Source organism: Drosophila serrata, unplaced genomic scaffold, assembly GCF_035046125.1.
Source record: "Drosophila serrata isolate PLE 108 unplaced genomic scaffold, ASM3504612v1 contig_276, whole genome shotgun sequence".
Taxonomy (NCBI): Eukaryota; Metazoa; Arthropoda; class Insecta; order Diptera; family Drosophilidae; genus Drosophila; species Drosophila serrata.
Window position 1 is genome coordinate 3,312,234 of NW_028257174.1, and position 17,032 is coordinate 3,329,265.

The following is a 17,032-nucleotide window of genomic DNA, read 5'->3' on the forward strand; positions in this document are numbered from 1 at the left end:
AGGCCTGGAATATGAGATTTAATTCATCTTTTAATTTAAAAAACAATCGGTTAATGTTATTAATAAATTCCATAGCGACGTAATAAATCAATAACAATCATACATCTTATTCGTTCGAATTTCATTTAAATTGTTACTTATAAAGTCTGTATACAAAAAAACAGCCGTCTGTGTGACCTTTTTCGTCCGTGTTCTTAAATTTCTCTGGTCACACAGAGTCCTGAACGATATATATCGATATTTCGCTTGCAACAATTATCAAAAATTCATAAAAAAAATTGGGCTTAACAATTTGTGTTTTAATTTAATCTTGCTGCAGTCGAGTTCGTGTCATAAGTCTTTCGTTTGCATCGCTCGTTTTGGAGTTCCTGTATTTTATGGGTGAGAGATAAGCAAATAATGCGTCAAATTTGGGTACAATTTACTAGGCGATAATGATTTGATGTTGGTAGTTAATTAAAGAACTTGTGTTTATTTCAAAAAATTAATGTAAATGTTAAAATGTGCCGTGACAATCATCAATTTAAGCCGTTTCCTTAGGTAAAAAATATTTCTCTTACGATATTCAGCCATATCTTTTGTTTTTTTTGTGGGTTTTATGCATGACTTCCGTAAGTTGCCCAATAAAGAAATGCACATTTTGATTTTAATATTAGTGTTGTTTATGTTTTTTTTTGTTCATTTCATTTAATTGCATAAAAATACAGATATATGAGTAAGTTCGTGAAGCACAGTTTTAATTACGGACTAAATATTGCACACATTGGATCAGCAGCACATTGTCATGGTCAAACAATAATAAAAAATAACACAAAAAAAGTCTAAATGTCGTACGAAATAATGAAAGGCGATTGAAACCCTGTCCGAGCGACAAAAAATGCGAAAACTATGCCTAAAATTGTGGCACACTCTCGGGTTTTCCCCCGATGATTTTCCCCCCAAAAGTATGCCTCGGTTGAAAGGCTCATGGACAGGCTTTTGAATGAGTTGAAGCTGGCGGAGGAGTGGCAATTACCATAAATTACCTCCCCCAGCCAGGGAATAAATACTAATGGACGGGTTTCAGGCACAAGAAGCAACCACAATTGTGTTAACAATAAGAATAAGTCCGGAAATAGCACTCACTGGGAAAACACTGACCTCAGGGATAGGATTTTCTTTGTTTTCTCTACAAATATAGAGATTTATATGCTTTAGATGAGATGCTGAGAATTTTTAAATACATTTTGAGATTCTAAATCGCCTTGGAAGGTGTCTTAAATTATGGAATTAATTATTTTGAAAAGCAAGCAGAAGTTTTTCGGTATTTTTCGTTTAAAATTCATAGAAATGGCATAAAATATATATGTTTTCCAAAAAAGTGTTTGAATTAATTAATTTCAAGGCAAGCATCAGCAAATCAAACTTTGTTTTTTTGAGCTTTGAAAAATCATAGAATTTGATTATATAATATTAAATAGAAACTTTTATAGTTTTACGAAATCTTAAATCTTAATAAAAGAAAGCAATTACATAATTTTAAATCTGTGGCAAGCATTAGTTCCTTTTATGAACAAAAGCACATATTTTCAACTGCCTTAAAAGGCGTAAAAAAGGTATTTAACAATTTTTGTTGTCTTGAAAAGTCACATCAATCTCTCTTCTGTTTGCCAAACACTAAGTAGCCATCCCATCAATCAGTGAATCTCCTCCTAGTAAGTCACCATTCCCAATCCCCATCAAGGGTTCTTATCCCTCCAGCAGCTGCGTCGTCTTGTACTCCACAGCGGAACCCATTTCGGCACCCAACTTCTCCCTCACATACTCCCTAATCTGCTGCAGCCTCTTGTCACCAGGATGCATTGCATCCCCCGATGCTGCAGGTGCCGCCGCAGGAGCTGGCGCTGGAGCCGGTGCCGGCTCTGCCTTGGCTGCTCTCTTGCCCTGACGCATCTTCAGACCATGACTGTGGGAGTGGGCATGGTAGTTAAAGGGACGCTCTCCTTCCGGTGGCGGCGGTGGCTCCAGCTCGGCTCCAGCTTCATGCTGCTCCTGTTCCTGCTCTGGGATATGCTGATGATGGAGCTGATGTGGCTGCTGCTGCTGTTGCTGCTGATGGTAGGGATAGGGATTGAAGATGACCTTGGTGTGTGTGGGCCTGGGATTGTTCTCTGTGATGGGTAGATTGTGCTCCGGTTCGGGTTCCTGTTCGGGTGCCGATGGAGCCTCCGCTTCGGGGACATAGATCGGTTGCTGTTGTTGCTGATGCAATTGATGCGGATGCGGCTGCTGCTGTTCCGGTTCCGGTTCCGGCTGGGTCATGGCTATCAGGTAGAGCTGCGGCTGCTGATGCAGATGAGACTGGGGCTGGGCATAGTAGAACTGTGTGGGTTGCTGGTACTCCATGGGGGCATAGTATTGCTGCTGCGGTTCATAGTGTTGCTGCTGCTGCTGTTGCTGGTGGAGATGCAGCTGAAGTTGCTGCTGCTGCTGCTGGTGATGATGGTGTCGCCCCTTGTAGCTCTGGTAGACATCATCAATGGGTGCATATTGCACGGGAGCTGGAGTTGGGGCCAGCTGGTGGGCATAGCTTACATCCTGATGATAGCTAGCTGGCTCCGGCTGTCCATATTGCTGGGGTTCCACCACATGTTGCTGATGTTGATGCTGCTGCTGTTGCTGTTGCTCTGCCTCCTGGAGCAGACTCAAATACTGGGCTGCCCGAATTTCCAGATACTGTTGGAGTAGGGTCTGCAAATGGGCAGCGTATTTGGCTGGTCCCGGTATCCTCAAGACAATCACTGGCTCTTGATAGCCACCACCCGATGTCTGATGGTGTCCTTGTCCATGTCCCTCCGGCTCATCTTGGGGCAAATCTATTTGCGGCTGCTCTGGAGCCGTGTGCGTCTCATAGCTGGTTTGTGGTTTCAACTCGTACGAGTATGAGGGCTCTATGGTCACGCTGGTCACCTCGTGCTCCTGGTTGTGCTGCTGTTGATGATGATGTTGATGCTGCTCCTCCGGTTGATGCTGTGGTTCTGGCTCCTGCTCCTGCTCCTCGGGCAGCGGCTGGGGATGAGCAAAGCCCGAGGGTATATCGTGCTGGGAGTATGGATAGAACATGAACTTGGGCGGCGTATAGTCATAGCCAGGATGCGAGTAGCCATATCTGTAAGGGGTTAGCATAATAATATATATTTTCTACCGGATATTTCTCACCATTTTCCCCACTCACCCCAAGTCTCCCTCGATGGTTCGTTTGCTGTTCTTTCCACCGCTGCTGCTGCTGCTGCTGGTGGAGTTGTCACGCTCCACCTTGATCTTGATCTTGTCGCCATGGAGCTTGAATTGCTTGTCCAGCTCCTTGATAAACTCCAGATCATCGGCAGGCAGATTGCCAAACGAATCGGTCAAGGCTGGAACAGGAGCTGGAACAGGATTGGGAGACTTTTTGCTGCTCCTAATGCCTGAAGACTTGACGATTTTTACTCGAGGCTTGCTGGGTTTTGTGGTGGCCACATGGCTGGAGGTGGAGCTACTACTACTACTTATGCTGCTGGTGGAGAGGGGTGTCTTGGTGGGTCGCTTTTTCAGCGTGGTCACCTTCTTGGGAAAGCCAGTGCCCTTGCCGCCACTAGACTCCGGTGGGCTTAAGCCGCTGGCAAGGCACAGTAGAGCACTCAGGGTGCCCTGAAAATATTAAATAGTAAATATTATTCTCTAAATTATGTATAAAAATTAAATCTAGGAAGGGTAAATGCATAATTTAAATATTGCTAAGCTCTGTTTACCAGGAAGACAATTATTAATACGATTTAGCGTTTTAATTAATTTTTAAATATTGATGAAAAAACTAAAGTTTAAAGCTTGTTTAAAAAAAAGCTAGACATGCGTGTCACTGTGACCGTTTTTGCACCTTTTCTTTACTTTGTACGGTCACACTGGTTTTCGAACGAAATATGTAGCAATTTTGATTGCAACATTTAGCGTAACAACGCTAATGATCAAAATCTGAAGTAAGTACCAGTCCGTACTTCGTCAGCTTTTGGTATTATTTTATATTAATAAATATATACAGAAAAATATTTCATTATAGACGCCAGTTGCGATGCTTATACGATAGCTTTAATCGGATACCATATCGATAGTTACAATCGATAACTATGATACCACTATTGCAACCGAGTTTACCTGCTTTCGTTAAGCAGCAGTTAAATCAGTCCTCCTCCATTCGTCGCGGAGGTTGGACCTTCTCCTGGTTTTTTTTTTATTATTTTTTTTATTATTATTATTATTTTTTGATAATACCACATAAGATATAATTTTGATCTAAAGAGTTTTGGTTGCACATGGGCCATTGAAGAATTTTTTGAATAATTCCTGGGGCCCTTTGGAGTGATCCTCGGGCACAGAAATAATCTGATGAAGGTGGTGACAAATATATATGTATGCCATATATTCCACGTTCAAATATAGGCACATTGGCGTTGTGTCCCGGGGCGGTGTTTACGTATCACGAGGAACAAAAACAAAATTGAAGAATATGTTTTTTATAAAACAAAAACCAAGGATACTCTGTGTGTTTTTTCAAGTTTAACATCTCCGTAAAACATATCCGATGGACTGGGAGAGAAAAAAATAATTAAATATATAAAAAATATGATTGCGAATATTTTCTTCTATTTCTTAATAAAATAAAAACTTCAATAAATAAGTTTATTATGTTTTTTCCGAGCCCTGGATATTGCCCTTAAGTGACCTTTACATCTAGTTCACAAGCAATTTGCATTGCATCAGCCTGTTGCTGAGCCGTAATTAAATTAGTTTCTAATTTCTTCAAGTATTTAACGAAAATTAAAATTACACTGAATACTAAACTGGCAAATGCCCTTAAATAGCCTTAACATCGAGTTCACAAGCAATTTGCATTGCATCAGCCTGTTGCTGAGCCGTAATTAAATTAGTTTCTAATTTCTTCAAGTATTTAAAGAAAATTAAACTGGCAAATGGCCTTAACATCTAGTTCACAAGCAATTTGCATTGATTGATGCTCCTTAAACCCAAAAGATCAGATGGTTCACTGCCGATTTCACAATTATTTTTGTATTTATTGGTGATGATGATGATGATTCTTCCACAAATTAAAATAATTTAATATTTTTCAAATGGTTCCCCGGTTATCCCCGGCCCCTTTAACGGCTTAAAATTTTTCTAATGCACACCCATTGGGACAGTATATTAATTATTGAATATTTTTTTTATTTATAAGGGGTGGTTAATCAACATATTTCTTGCTCTCCATAGAATTTTGACAGTAAGTACCACAGTACTGCAAATCCCCTTGTAGCATACGTAACATTTTTGAATCTTCCTAGGGCTTAAGATTTATTTCATGCCGGTGGAGTGTCATTAGGTTCTTTCTTGACAATCCGGAATTTGTTTCAGTGGTAACAAATACATGCATGCCACATTTTGCTTTAAATATAAGCACCAGGTAGTTCCCGGGACTTTTTGTCATTTTTACGGTGTTGTCGTATCACGAGGCACTACATAAGTGGATCGAAATACTTAACAAAAGATTTGCATTTCAAAATTTTTTTCATACATTGATAATTTCTTCTACCTTTATGTATCCTGGCGAAATCTTGTAATCATATACACTTGGCAATTTAACCGACTTATGTGTACATTTTTCTTATTGTTTCATAATAATAATAATGATATTTTTATTCTAAATAAGTCTTGCAACGTCTGGGTTTTCAATCATTGGGGCAGATTTAGACACTAATTTTGTTTTATGGATAACTTATTCAAGTGCCTCAATGTAGCTCTGCATCCTGGCGATTTCTTGTAATCATATACACTTGGCAATTTTATCGCTCTCTATTCAAATTCAAATTCTGCGGAAAGCATGGGTTTCCACTCACACTCAGGGCCCGTAAATTTATAAATATATTCTATAATAATAATTTGTTCTTAAATAAGAAGTGCATGAAGTAAGTTAGCATTTTAAATGCACATCTTAAAATATAAAATCGGGACCAAGTATTTCCCGTTGCTTCAATTGGAACACAGGTTGTTCTGTTCAGCGAAATTTTGAGATTTTGCCTTAAATCGTTGTCCGAAAAATGTTTTTTAGTCAATTTCTGCCTTTTTACAACACAACATTTTACATTCAAAATAATTTACTTCAAATTCTTTCTGTTGAAATACTTAAAATACTCCCAAATAAGCTTAAAGACTTTTAGCTGAGTTTTTTCCAAGAAATAAACATTATTTATGTTTAATATTTACTTAAAAAGATGCCCGGGGAAAACCACTTTCAGATTTAAGACTTGCATCAGTTTTAGGAAACCTTTATTATTTTTTCCTCTTGTTCCGATGAAACCAAAATTTTCCGTCTGCCTAATCTAATTGTCCAAATTCACTTCCTCCTGCTCAGAACTCGGCTCCTCTTTGCCCTGTATTATTGGGAATGTTTAGCAAATAGAAGAGACCGATTTCATCCGTCTCCCGAAGGCACTTGGGAGCGAGTGTGCCGCGCCTTCTGGATCTGTGAGTTTTGTTCATAGTTTCTTCTCCGGAGCAAAGAAAACTAATTTGTACAGTCCGTGGAGCAGGAAAAAGGGGGCATCAGGGTGGCATTTGGACAACTGCCAGGGAAATTTTCACAGAGCTAAAGAGCTTTGCCAGGAATTCTACATCGTATTTGTTTAAATTCATTTGAATTTTTCTTTATAAGGTCTGTTTACAAAAAACAGCCGTCTGTGTGACCTTTTTCGTGCCATTTCTTAAATTTCTTTGGTCACACTGGTGCATGAACGATATATATAAATATATATATATAGATATTTTGCTTGCAACAATTATCAAATATTCCAAGAAGCATGTTGGGCTTTGCAACAAATGTTTCTTTTCAAATATTGCGAGAAATATGTTTGGCAACAGAAGTTGGTGCTGGCAAAACGCATTTCTGTATGTGTTATTTATTGTTTTATAATTGCAATTTTGCAATACTAATTACAACAACAAAAACAAAAACCCGCTAGCAATTAAAGCAACAAGTTCTGAACTCTGTGAACTCAATTTGCCTACGTTTGGACCATCAAGTTCATAGCTGCAATTTACCAAATCTCTTTTATTTATTTTTCTTTTTGTATTATAACTTGGATTGTGCAAAATCGGAGGCTTTTGTTTTGGCCGGATCTTTGTTCGGGCCTTTTGTTCAAGGTGAGTGGCGAAGACACAAGACAAAAAAAAAAAACAAAAAAAAACTACAAATAACAAATGACAAACTGCACACACAAAAGACTGCCTGTGGGCCATCATCGTTTGGTCTCAATTTCGCTCTCAATATCGATCGTAAACCAATCGATATTCGAACACACGAAGAAGGGGTTTCACATTTGACATTTCATCAAGCAAAAAACTGCTCGCCATCTGTTTATGTTTCTTCTTCAGCTTCTTCATCTTCTCCATTTTGTGTTTTGTGTTGTAATTGAATCTTGCTGCGGTCGAGTTCGTGTCTTAAGTCTTTCGTTTGCATCGCTCGTTTTGGAGTTCGTGTCATGAGTCTTTCGTTGGTGACAGACAAGCAAATAATGCGTCAAATTGGTGACAATTAACTGGGCGATAATGATTTGATGTTGGCAGTTAATTAAAATACTAATATTAATATAAAATAATTAATATAAAACATAAAAAAAATTTAAAAAGTAATTGAAAAGATACTTATGTTGTTTAAAATAAAATTTAATAAATAAAGAAAGAAAGAAATAATATAGTAAATTAAAATTATGGAAATAAATAATTGAATACATAAATAGAATATATAAAATAATAAAATAATTAAATAAATAAAATACATAAATAAATAAAATATATAAAAATAAAATATAAATTTTTAAATAAATAAAAACCTTATAAAAAAGTACATAAACAAATAAGAAATCAATTATTAATTTGTTGACATATATATATATAATAAAGTTCCGAATTTAATCAGTACTGAAATAAGTAAATTAATAAGAAAATGTATAACTAAATAATTTAATAAAAGAAATAAATGTATTTATTCGTTAAATTAATAAATAAACCAATAATAAATTCACATATACGTCACTAACTGAATAAATAAATTATTAAATAACTAAACAATACATCTACAAATAAATCAATTAATTTGAATAGTAGGCTTATTAAATAAATACTTGAATAAGTAAATAAGTAAATAAATCAATAAACAAATACAAAATTATAGAAATAGATAAATACATATAAAATTTAGTAAATAAATGATTTATTTTTATTTAAATGAAAGGATAAGAAATTAAATAAATAACTAACTGAATAAATAAATAAATTATTAAAAAAAAGCAATAAATTTATAAATAAAAAGACTAATTTCAAGAGTAAGCAATTAAATGAATACTTCAATAAGTAAATAAATCAACAAATAAATACATAATTATAAAAAAAAAAATATATATATAAAAATTAGTAATTAAATTAATTAATATATATTTAAGTCAAAGGATAAGAAAATAAATAAATATAGGCCAAGCTTCTAAATCTCAATTTGCTAACCAAACTTTGACATTTATCATCATTATTTACCATTAAAATCTAAACAACTGTTGGATTTTTAATTAAGGTTTACTTTTCTTGTTTTTCGTTTTGTTTTTATTATCAAAATCATCTGCTTTGGCAAAAGATTGCGAGAGCATTTTAATTATTGCAAAAGTAATTTGCATTAATTGATGCAATCGAAAGCATTCCACGCCTCTACCAACTATTGCCATTCGAGCCATGTTTACCAGTTGGCCAGCAATAAATTCGCCTATCTGGGCTGGGATATAGTTGCTTTTTAATTGCATTTTGTCACTCAATTATCCCGACGAGTGTGTGTGTGTGTGTGTGTTTAAGTGTGTGTTAACCGAAACTGGGACAGTGTGTCAAGTCAAGTCGAGTCATTTTAATAGCCGCTGCCGTTGGGTTGCTTATGTAGCAGTTGTTATTTTGGCCGTTAAAGCAGGAAGACTATTTTTTCGGCAACAACCAACAAAAGGCTTACATTTCAGTGAATTTTTTTAGTGCTTTTTTGTTGTTATTTTTGTCAAATGTTAGCATTTGCTGTGGGAGCACAGAAGAGTTGAAAAGCCGCTCTTGGCTTTATATAAGCCTCTCGTCCAGCAGCAGCAGCAGCAGCAAACTCGTTGGATCTGTCTTATTCGCATTGATTTATCTTTTGCGGCTCTAACTATTTTCTGTAATAACTTAATTTAATTGCAACGGGTTCGCCTTTCTCTTTTTTTTATTTTCGCGAAAGAATTTGCTGTGTTTTTTAGTGGGTGATACTTTCTCGGAAAAATCTCGGGGAGGAAATCACGGCTAACGATCGTCACGCAACGCGTGCAAATTAGTTGGACTCGGTTTGCGTTGCGTTTTGTTTTGTTTTCTGTTTTATTTTCTTTTATTTTTTGGTTATTGTTTCCCTCGTTTTGCTTTCAATGTTGCATCATCTGCAGCAGCAGCAGCAGCAGCAACATCAAAGCCAAGCACAACAATAAAATGTAAATTAGACAACTACAGATTATCCTGACTGCCAGTTGAACCCCTCTTCCTCTTTTTTTTTTTTGCATTTGGCGAATGTAATAACTTTATGTAACCACATGAGTGGCGACCACAACAAAAAAACAAGTTCTTCTAGCCCCACTCGAGTTTTTCCAGCACTGCGATGAAAAACAGGGGAATTTTCTATGTATAAAAATACAGAAATTCATAATAAAAAGCATGAATAAATTAAAAATAAATGTAGCTTAACATAAAAATAAAATTGGTCAGATCAGGAAACCTTTTGGATACTTAATATCTTGATATTCACTTTGTAAGTTTTTTAAGAAAACTTTCATGGTGTTTTTTGTCTATATCTAATTCCTAAAATCATTAAAATACTTTTATTTAAACGTATAAAAAGCTAAGGCATTTTATAAATAATATGTTTTATATTTAAAAATATTTAAGGCCTTGAATAAAATTTAATTAAAATAAAATTAAAGGTCGCCAAATTCACTAATATTTATAGAAATCTATCATGGAGAATTTTGTCACTATATTTTATTATTATTATTATTTATTATTATTATTATATATTGTTATTATATTATTATTATTATTATATTATTATTATTATTATTATTATTATTATTATTATTATTATATTATTATTACTTTTATTATATTTAAAATTCTATAAATATTTATCATACAAATTGTCTATAACAATTTCTTTCATTTTAAATTTTCAAAATAATGGCAAGACTTCTTTAAAGTACTTGGGGAAAATATATTTTTTGCATTTGTATATTTATTTATGTTTTTATATTATTTATAATGCCATTAAGAATAATGCTTTTTATATAGTTGACATTACCCTTAATTGTTAAGGCAGTTAAATAATTACAAAGGCTTTTAAATTAAATTAAATTATTGGTATATGTGGGAAAATTCAGGCTATAGTACTTTTTGTATTTTTTTTTAGTAAAACTTTAAGACAACACCATATGTTTATTTTTACTATTTATTTATTTATTTTGTATGAATTTGTATTAATTTTTTCATTATGTATGATCCCTTATTTACTTATTTATGTATATTATTTGTTTTGTATATTTACTAATAAGAAAGTTTTACAAAATGGGTTTTTTAAATTTATAGAATTGTTGGTCTTAATTGCTTCTTTTAAAATTAATTTTCCTTGGCTTTGTTTAATGTTTTTCTTGTACTTTTAAATTATGTTTTTCACTAAATTTAAATAAAATATTTATTAAACATTAAAGCAATAAAATAAATTAGTTGAGTTTAAAAATGAAGCCTAAAACACTCGTGGTCAAACAATTAACACATTAGCATGCCTTTTGGCTACATTTTTAAACTATTTCCTTAGTCTCTAATGATTTCTGATGCTCTTTTTGAACACAACTAAAGAAATAACTCATGTTAAGAGGTAATTTGCCACCCCCTGAACTCTCTCAGTGTAGGCAATTTGCGTAAACGGATTGCCTGTTGGCCACTCATTCACCATGGAGGGACTTGACCACGTTGAGGGGTACTCAAGCCCGTCCAATTAGCGGGCGATAAGCGACTGACTGACCCAACGGCGGCTCCCTCGGCTGAAATGATTGATGGACACGATGGATGCGGACATGGACATGGACATGGACATTGGAGACACAGGGACAAGGGCAGTGTCAAAAGCTAAAGCGAAGCGTACCGAATAGGTCAAGATTGTATCTTGTATCTGTTAGATACAAACACATATATAGAGAGGGAGGCAGGGGGAGGGAGTTCATTGCATCCAGGTTGAGTGAACTGCAGCCACTTTCTCAGGTAACCAAGCCGGCTCTGCAACTGCACCACCTGAATGCAAATCAATTTGTCAGCCGCCTTGCAACTTGTTTCCTTTTATTTTCCCCCAACTTTTTTCCAGCTTATTTCTTAGTTTTTTTGCGAGTAATCCAGTATAAAAAAAATTACACAATTCGATGGGGGTGCGTCTGATCCCCGAGTGATTTCCGGGTCCCAGATTATTGTGTAATCTCTAACAGCTTCCCAGCTTTCAGCTACCATTACTTACCAGTATCAAAGCCACTCTCATGGTCGTTGCCGCAGGTTCTCACACAACTTGTGTGTCTTAATTTATTATTATTTATTACTTGACTTGCACTTTAGTTCCCTTTCAGTATGATCTTTGTTTTTTTTTTCTTGGCACAACAAAAAAAGTATGGGGACTGCACACAACCGGGGAGGGTTTATATAGATTTTATATAGATTTTATATATTTTTGTCTATATATTTTTTATAAGGGATAATCTTTTGTGGGGGATGCTTAACGAGTGAGTTTTGGGAGCGATGCCAGCGTTCAAAAGTCGCGCCTCTTACTGCGGATGGCGCTGGCGATGCTCGCGGTTTTTATATGGCAGCCACAACGGCAGCAGCCACAAACCACTTCGTCTTCGGGTTGCATCAAGAGCTGGATTCGCATTCGGATTCGGATCGCAGTGGGAACTGTACACTGAGAAAAACTAGACTAATAATAGAAAAATGAAAAAAATTACTTGCAGGGTAGAATAATTGTAGTCGGAAGCTTAAAACTTAGTGAAGGACACATTTCCGACCCTATAAATCATATATATTCTTGATCAGCAGCAACAGCCGAATCGATCTAGCTATCTTAGACAGGAAAACAAATTTTGAAATTTTTTTCAAATTTTTTAAGGGGTGAAATCGTTAAAATGGCCAACAAAAAATTTGGTCAAAATTGGAATTTTGTAAAATTTCAAATTGAGTATGCAGATTTATTAAGCTACTAAAAAATAACTTGGGACAGCTTTCCGAATTAAAATTGATACATTTTTGACCAAGTTAGGCAATTTTTAATCTTTGATTTGTTAAATAAAATACAGCATATAAAATTATCGATTTTAAAAAAATCTACCAGATGGTTTTATCAATTTTAGTCAGTGAAGGAGTAATTTTCGACCCTATAAAGCATATATATTTTTGATCAGCATCAACAGACGAATCGATCTAGCTATCTTAGCCAGGAAAAAAAATTTTGTAATTTTTTTTCAACATTTAATCAAGGGGTAAAATCGTAAAAATGGTCAACAAAAATTTGCTCAAAATTTAAATTTTATAAAATAAGAAAATGATTATGCAGATTTATTAATCTACTAAAAACCAACATGGAACAGCTTTCCGAATTAAAATTATTGCATTTTTGGCTTAGTTATAGGTTTTTTAAGATTTGATTTTGTCGAAAAAATTGTCAAATAAAAATATCGATAAATATCGATTTTAAGAATGCGAATATCTTAAGTTTAGTTAGGATTGATTACCTATTCGATTCTATAATTTAATTGCTAACTGCAAAGGTATATAAACTAGGTCTTTTCATGTTAGTTTCCTTTCTTGTTTTATATTTATTTAGAATTTGAAATAAATTATGTATTTTGTTATATATGTTATATTTTTACATGTTCCTCTATCATTTTTATATATTTTAATATTTTTTTAATATTTTTTTTTTATATATTTTTATATATATTGATATATTTTTATTTACTTTTATATATTTTCCTATAACTGTACTCACTCTTTTCCCATTATTTATTTCTCTCAGTGCTTATAAAGTTTAGTTTTGAACACTGTCTTTGGAGTAAAGCCAAATTCGAAGGTGGATCGTAGACCATGTGGCTTTGGGGGGGATTTTGGGAAAAGAAGCGGATAGTTCAGCGCCAATGACACCGCACGTATCTTCGGGGGGAAAACAAGTCGGGCGGAGTGGCTGAAGGTGTAGGTTGCCCCTGGGATTGCCCCAACTGTAAACAAAAGTGCCTTTAGATACAGATACAGATCTCAGAGATACCCAAGACTTGCGGCGGAACTGGAGGGTGAAAATGGGAGCACAGAAAGGGAAATGTTGGGTGGCTTCTTAACTCCCAAAAAAACACCTCTACTCCTCCTTTTCCCAATTACTTTCGCTGGTTTTTATCTCTTACCAATAAACTCTACTCTATTGTATTTAAATTGTGTGTGTTTTTACACGATTTTCAGCAGTTGTAAAACAAATGTTATATGTGTCTGTGTTTTTTTTTATCTGATTCGTTTTTAATGTAAATAACAAGAGCTGTTTGTACATTATGCATGAAATCTGAATGCGAAATATAAATATTTATGGCAATTGAATCTTTCGTATGATACTATGTATGTACTTGATTTACATAATATCATTTAATGCTTGACGAAGTTGAAAATGGAGGGGTTTTTGTGTAGAGTTTATGGTAGTTATTATAGCTAAATGTTTATTATTTTTAATGGTAGTGAATATGAGAGTTAAATTTGATTATAAATTGAGTTATCTGTGAGAGGAAATAGTTTTATATATTATTATTATTATAATATTTATTTATACTAGCTTAAAAGTCAGTTCTGGAATGTATTTCACTGTAACAACAAGCTGCTGCTGCACTTGTTTTTATATTTTTTAGATTACTTTTTTATAGGATTAAGGATAAACCTGTTTAGCATCTGGTTTTTATAGTATTCCCCTATTTCTTTATAGTTTTTTTTTTAAATATTAAATCACAGTCACTGCCTCATATTTCCCAGCCTGAGAATCGGGTTCCCAACGACCTTGCCTCATCATGGGAGAGTTGCCTTTCACAAAGGGCTTAACCGATATGTATATGCTATTAACTACTATATACATACTATATATTATATATATAGATCCGATTCAAGACCTTTCGAATTTCTTTTGTTGGGGCTTTTGTCTCCGCTTTTCCAGTTCAAGTTCAAAGTCATAAAACAGAAGATGAAAGAAAGAAAAAAATTGGCGCAACTTTTGCTGCCTTTCATTTTGAGTGAATACGTTATATTTTGTTGTTATATTTGTTTGTATTTTATGATTTCTTGTTGCTGCTTTTTTTGGTGTGTGCAACAAATTTACATAAAAACAATTGCATTGAAGAGAAGAGTTTGCTTGCGAGTAGTGGCAATTTAATTGGCGCATTAACTTGTCTTCGCCTGGGCTTGGCCTTTGGATTTGGGTTTAGGATTTGGGTTTTTGAAGTTGGAAGTTGAAAGTGAAATGGTTGACCACAAAGAGTGGGTTTTTAGGGTGGCTCTGGTCGTGGCTTTTGTTGTTTTCGCTGTTTGCTGATGATTGTGTTGTAATGCTTCAATGCCTTTGTCCAAAAAGGCGTCGAGATAACGATAAAAGTCGCAGATAACTGAACAGGAAAAAAAGACAAAATTAAATAAGAAAAGAAATAAATATAAAAAAAGATAAACCAACAAACCGTCATTCGTAATCCCTGTGTCTTGTCTTGTTTATACCCAAGCCCAGGGTCGCTCACAATCTCTTTCTCTCTCTGTCTGTCTGTCTAGAAAACTTACCTGAAAAGTGGTTATCAATATTAAAACATTATTAAAATTAAGCTTTTTAAAAATACCTACTTGCTTATAAGTGCTGGAAATGGATCCTGTTCGGAAATCACAAGTTTTTGATTGCCAGTAATCTTGCCATTGATCTTGCCTTCGCATATTAGATTGGCCACTATGCAATGCACCTGATCCAATTTCACATCCTTTACACCCACAAATTTCAGGGCTTCTTGAAATTCACTCATTTCCAGTTCATGGCTTTTGCGTATGATAAACACTTTCTTGAATAAACTACGATATACGATATTTTTAAGCTTTTGCACAGCCAAATATATACCGCTGCGTATTAGGAATAATGCCCTTTTCTTAACAAACTCATCAAATTTACCAACATTTCCGGACTTTAAAGCCATGGTCAATTCATAAAAAAACATAAGCTTATTACGCTCGAGACCAGATTTGCTTGGTAGATAACCCAGAAGCATTTTCACCACCACCAAATAGTATAGAATTAAACGCTTGTTCGTAGTAAAGCGATCTGGGCATTTGATAAATGCAAATGAAAACTTCTTCACGGCTTCGGGATATTGAGAATCGAACATGGCTCGAATGCCCATGAAATAATTGTAGGTAATTTGCTCTTGCATTGGAAAAGAGTCCTTTGCATTGCAATTCTCAATGGCCTTGATGAGGGGCGTGCATAAGCCACTCTTATTGATGCGAAAGTAAATCTTAAAGAGTTGATTCACCATAAATATCATACTCAAATGTTTTGTGGTCTCTGGTCCTTTGGTACAGATGCGAAAGCAACCCATTATCGAATCGGCAGCCTCCGCTCGCTTTTGGCCAGGTCTCATACCAGGGCAACGCTTCTCACACATCTTGGCCAAAACACGAAGGTCCAGGCACAGGCGATACATTAAGGCAAGACACCAGTCTTCATATTTCAACTCCTCAACAAGTCGGCCCACCATCTTGCAGGCCAAATCTTGTTGTACATATGCCCCTATGTAATTAGGTGGCTTCAGGGTCAAATTATACATCACCTTCAGATGAGCGGAGATCACTTCATCCAATGGTTTCATCAAACCAACTTTCTTGATAAACTCTTCCGGCTGGGCAATGTAAAGACTGGTGTTCTTTACGTGATTATCCCGCAGGGATACGAAGGAGCCCACCACTTGGCTCTTGTTGCCAATGGTGGCTTCTTGAACGCTGGTTAAATACTTTTCTACGTTTTCAAACATTTTGGAAAAGTTGAAAAAATTAAGAAAATTAAGAAACAGGCCAAGAGCTGAACTTTTTAAAATGAATGTTTCTCAAAGGGAAAGTGAAAGGAAATGAATTTGACAGGCTCTCAAAAGAACACTTGATGTTTAAGGCTATAACTCGTTTAGAGCTAGAGTTTTCATTTACATTAAAGAAGTTAGAATATTTCTAAATAAATATATAATAATTAGTATGGAAATTTATTAAAATATAATAATTTATATATAAATTGTTATATTTATTTAAATTTTTCTTAAACTTTAATATAATAAAGATATCTTAGGAAAAATAATAAAATGTATAATAATATATATATAATAATATAAAAATGTAATATATAATAATAATAATATGTATAATAATATATAATAATAATATATAAACTTATATACTTTACTCTATAATTCCTTTACAACTTCCTTCAGTATTTTTCTTAAATCTCCCATTAAAAAGATAAATTAAAGACTCTACCCCAAAAACCAAAAAGGCAGATTCTTTAAGAAACTAAGATCCTTAGACTGAACTTCTTATAAACCAAACCCCAAAGCTACAAAAATAAATGTATATACCCAGGGTAGTTCCACTTCGATCAGCTCATCTGTAAGCTTTATCGATAAGACAAAAAAACAGCAATTGAAATGTTGGTCAGCTCTCCCAGTAGATTCCACCGATATTTCCCTGTTAAAAATAAAATCAAAGAAAAAGCAAAAAACTACAACAAAAGACCAAAACGAATCGCTGCGTGGCTAAGCAAACATTGCACAATTTTGGCTTCAACTTTAGAGTCAGAGTCAGTTTTAGCCTCAACCTTAGCGCGATTTCAACTAGCCATGGC

General features: G+C 34.6%; 2 protein-coding genes across 2 annotated transcripts; both read right to left on the bottom strand.

The window, feature by feature from the left end:
- Positions 1-638: 638 nt before the first annotated feature.
- LOC110180549 (uncharacterized) lies at positions 639-3,856 on the bottom strand. The gene is made up of 2 exons (XM_020948243.2): positions 3,215-3,856; positions 639-3,148 (listed from the first exon to the last, which is right to left on the bottom strand). Exon 2 carries the CDS (start codon positions 3,100-3,102, stop codon positions 1,729-1,731), a length of 1,374 nt encoding a protein of 457 aa, XP_020803902.2. The 5' UTR covers positions 3,103-3,148; positions 3,215-3,856; the 3' UTR covers positions 639-1,728.
- Positions 3,857-14,384: 10,528 nt separating this feature from the next.
- LOC110180539 (PCI domain-containing protein 2 homolog) lies at positions 14,385-16,291 on the bottom strand. The gene is made up of 3 exons (XM_020948229.2): positions 15,001-16,291; positions 14,844-14,940; positions 14,385-14,774 (listed from the first exon to the last, which is right to left on the bottom strand). The coding sequence occupies exons 1-2, from the start codon at positions 16,173-16,175 to the stop codon at positions 14,937-14,939; spliced, it is 1,179 nt and encodes a 392-aa protein (XP_020803888.2). The 5' UTR covers positions 16,176-16,291; the 3' UTR covers positions 14,385-14,774; positions 14,844-14,936.
- Between the last annotated feature and the right edge of the window lie 741 nt (positions 16,292-17,032).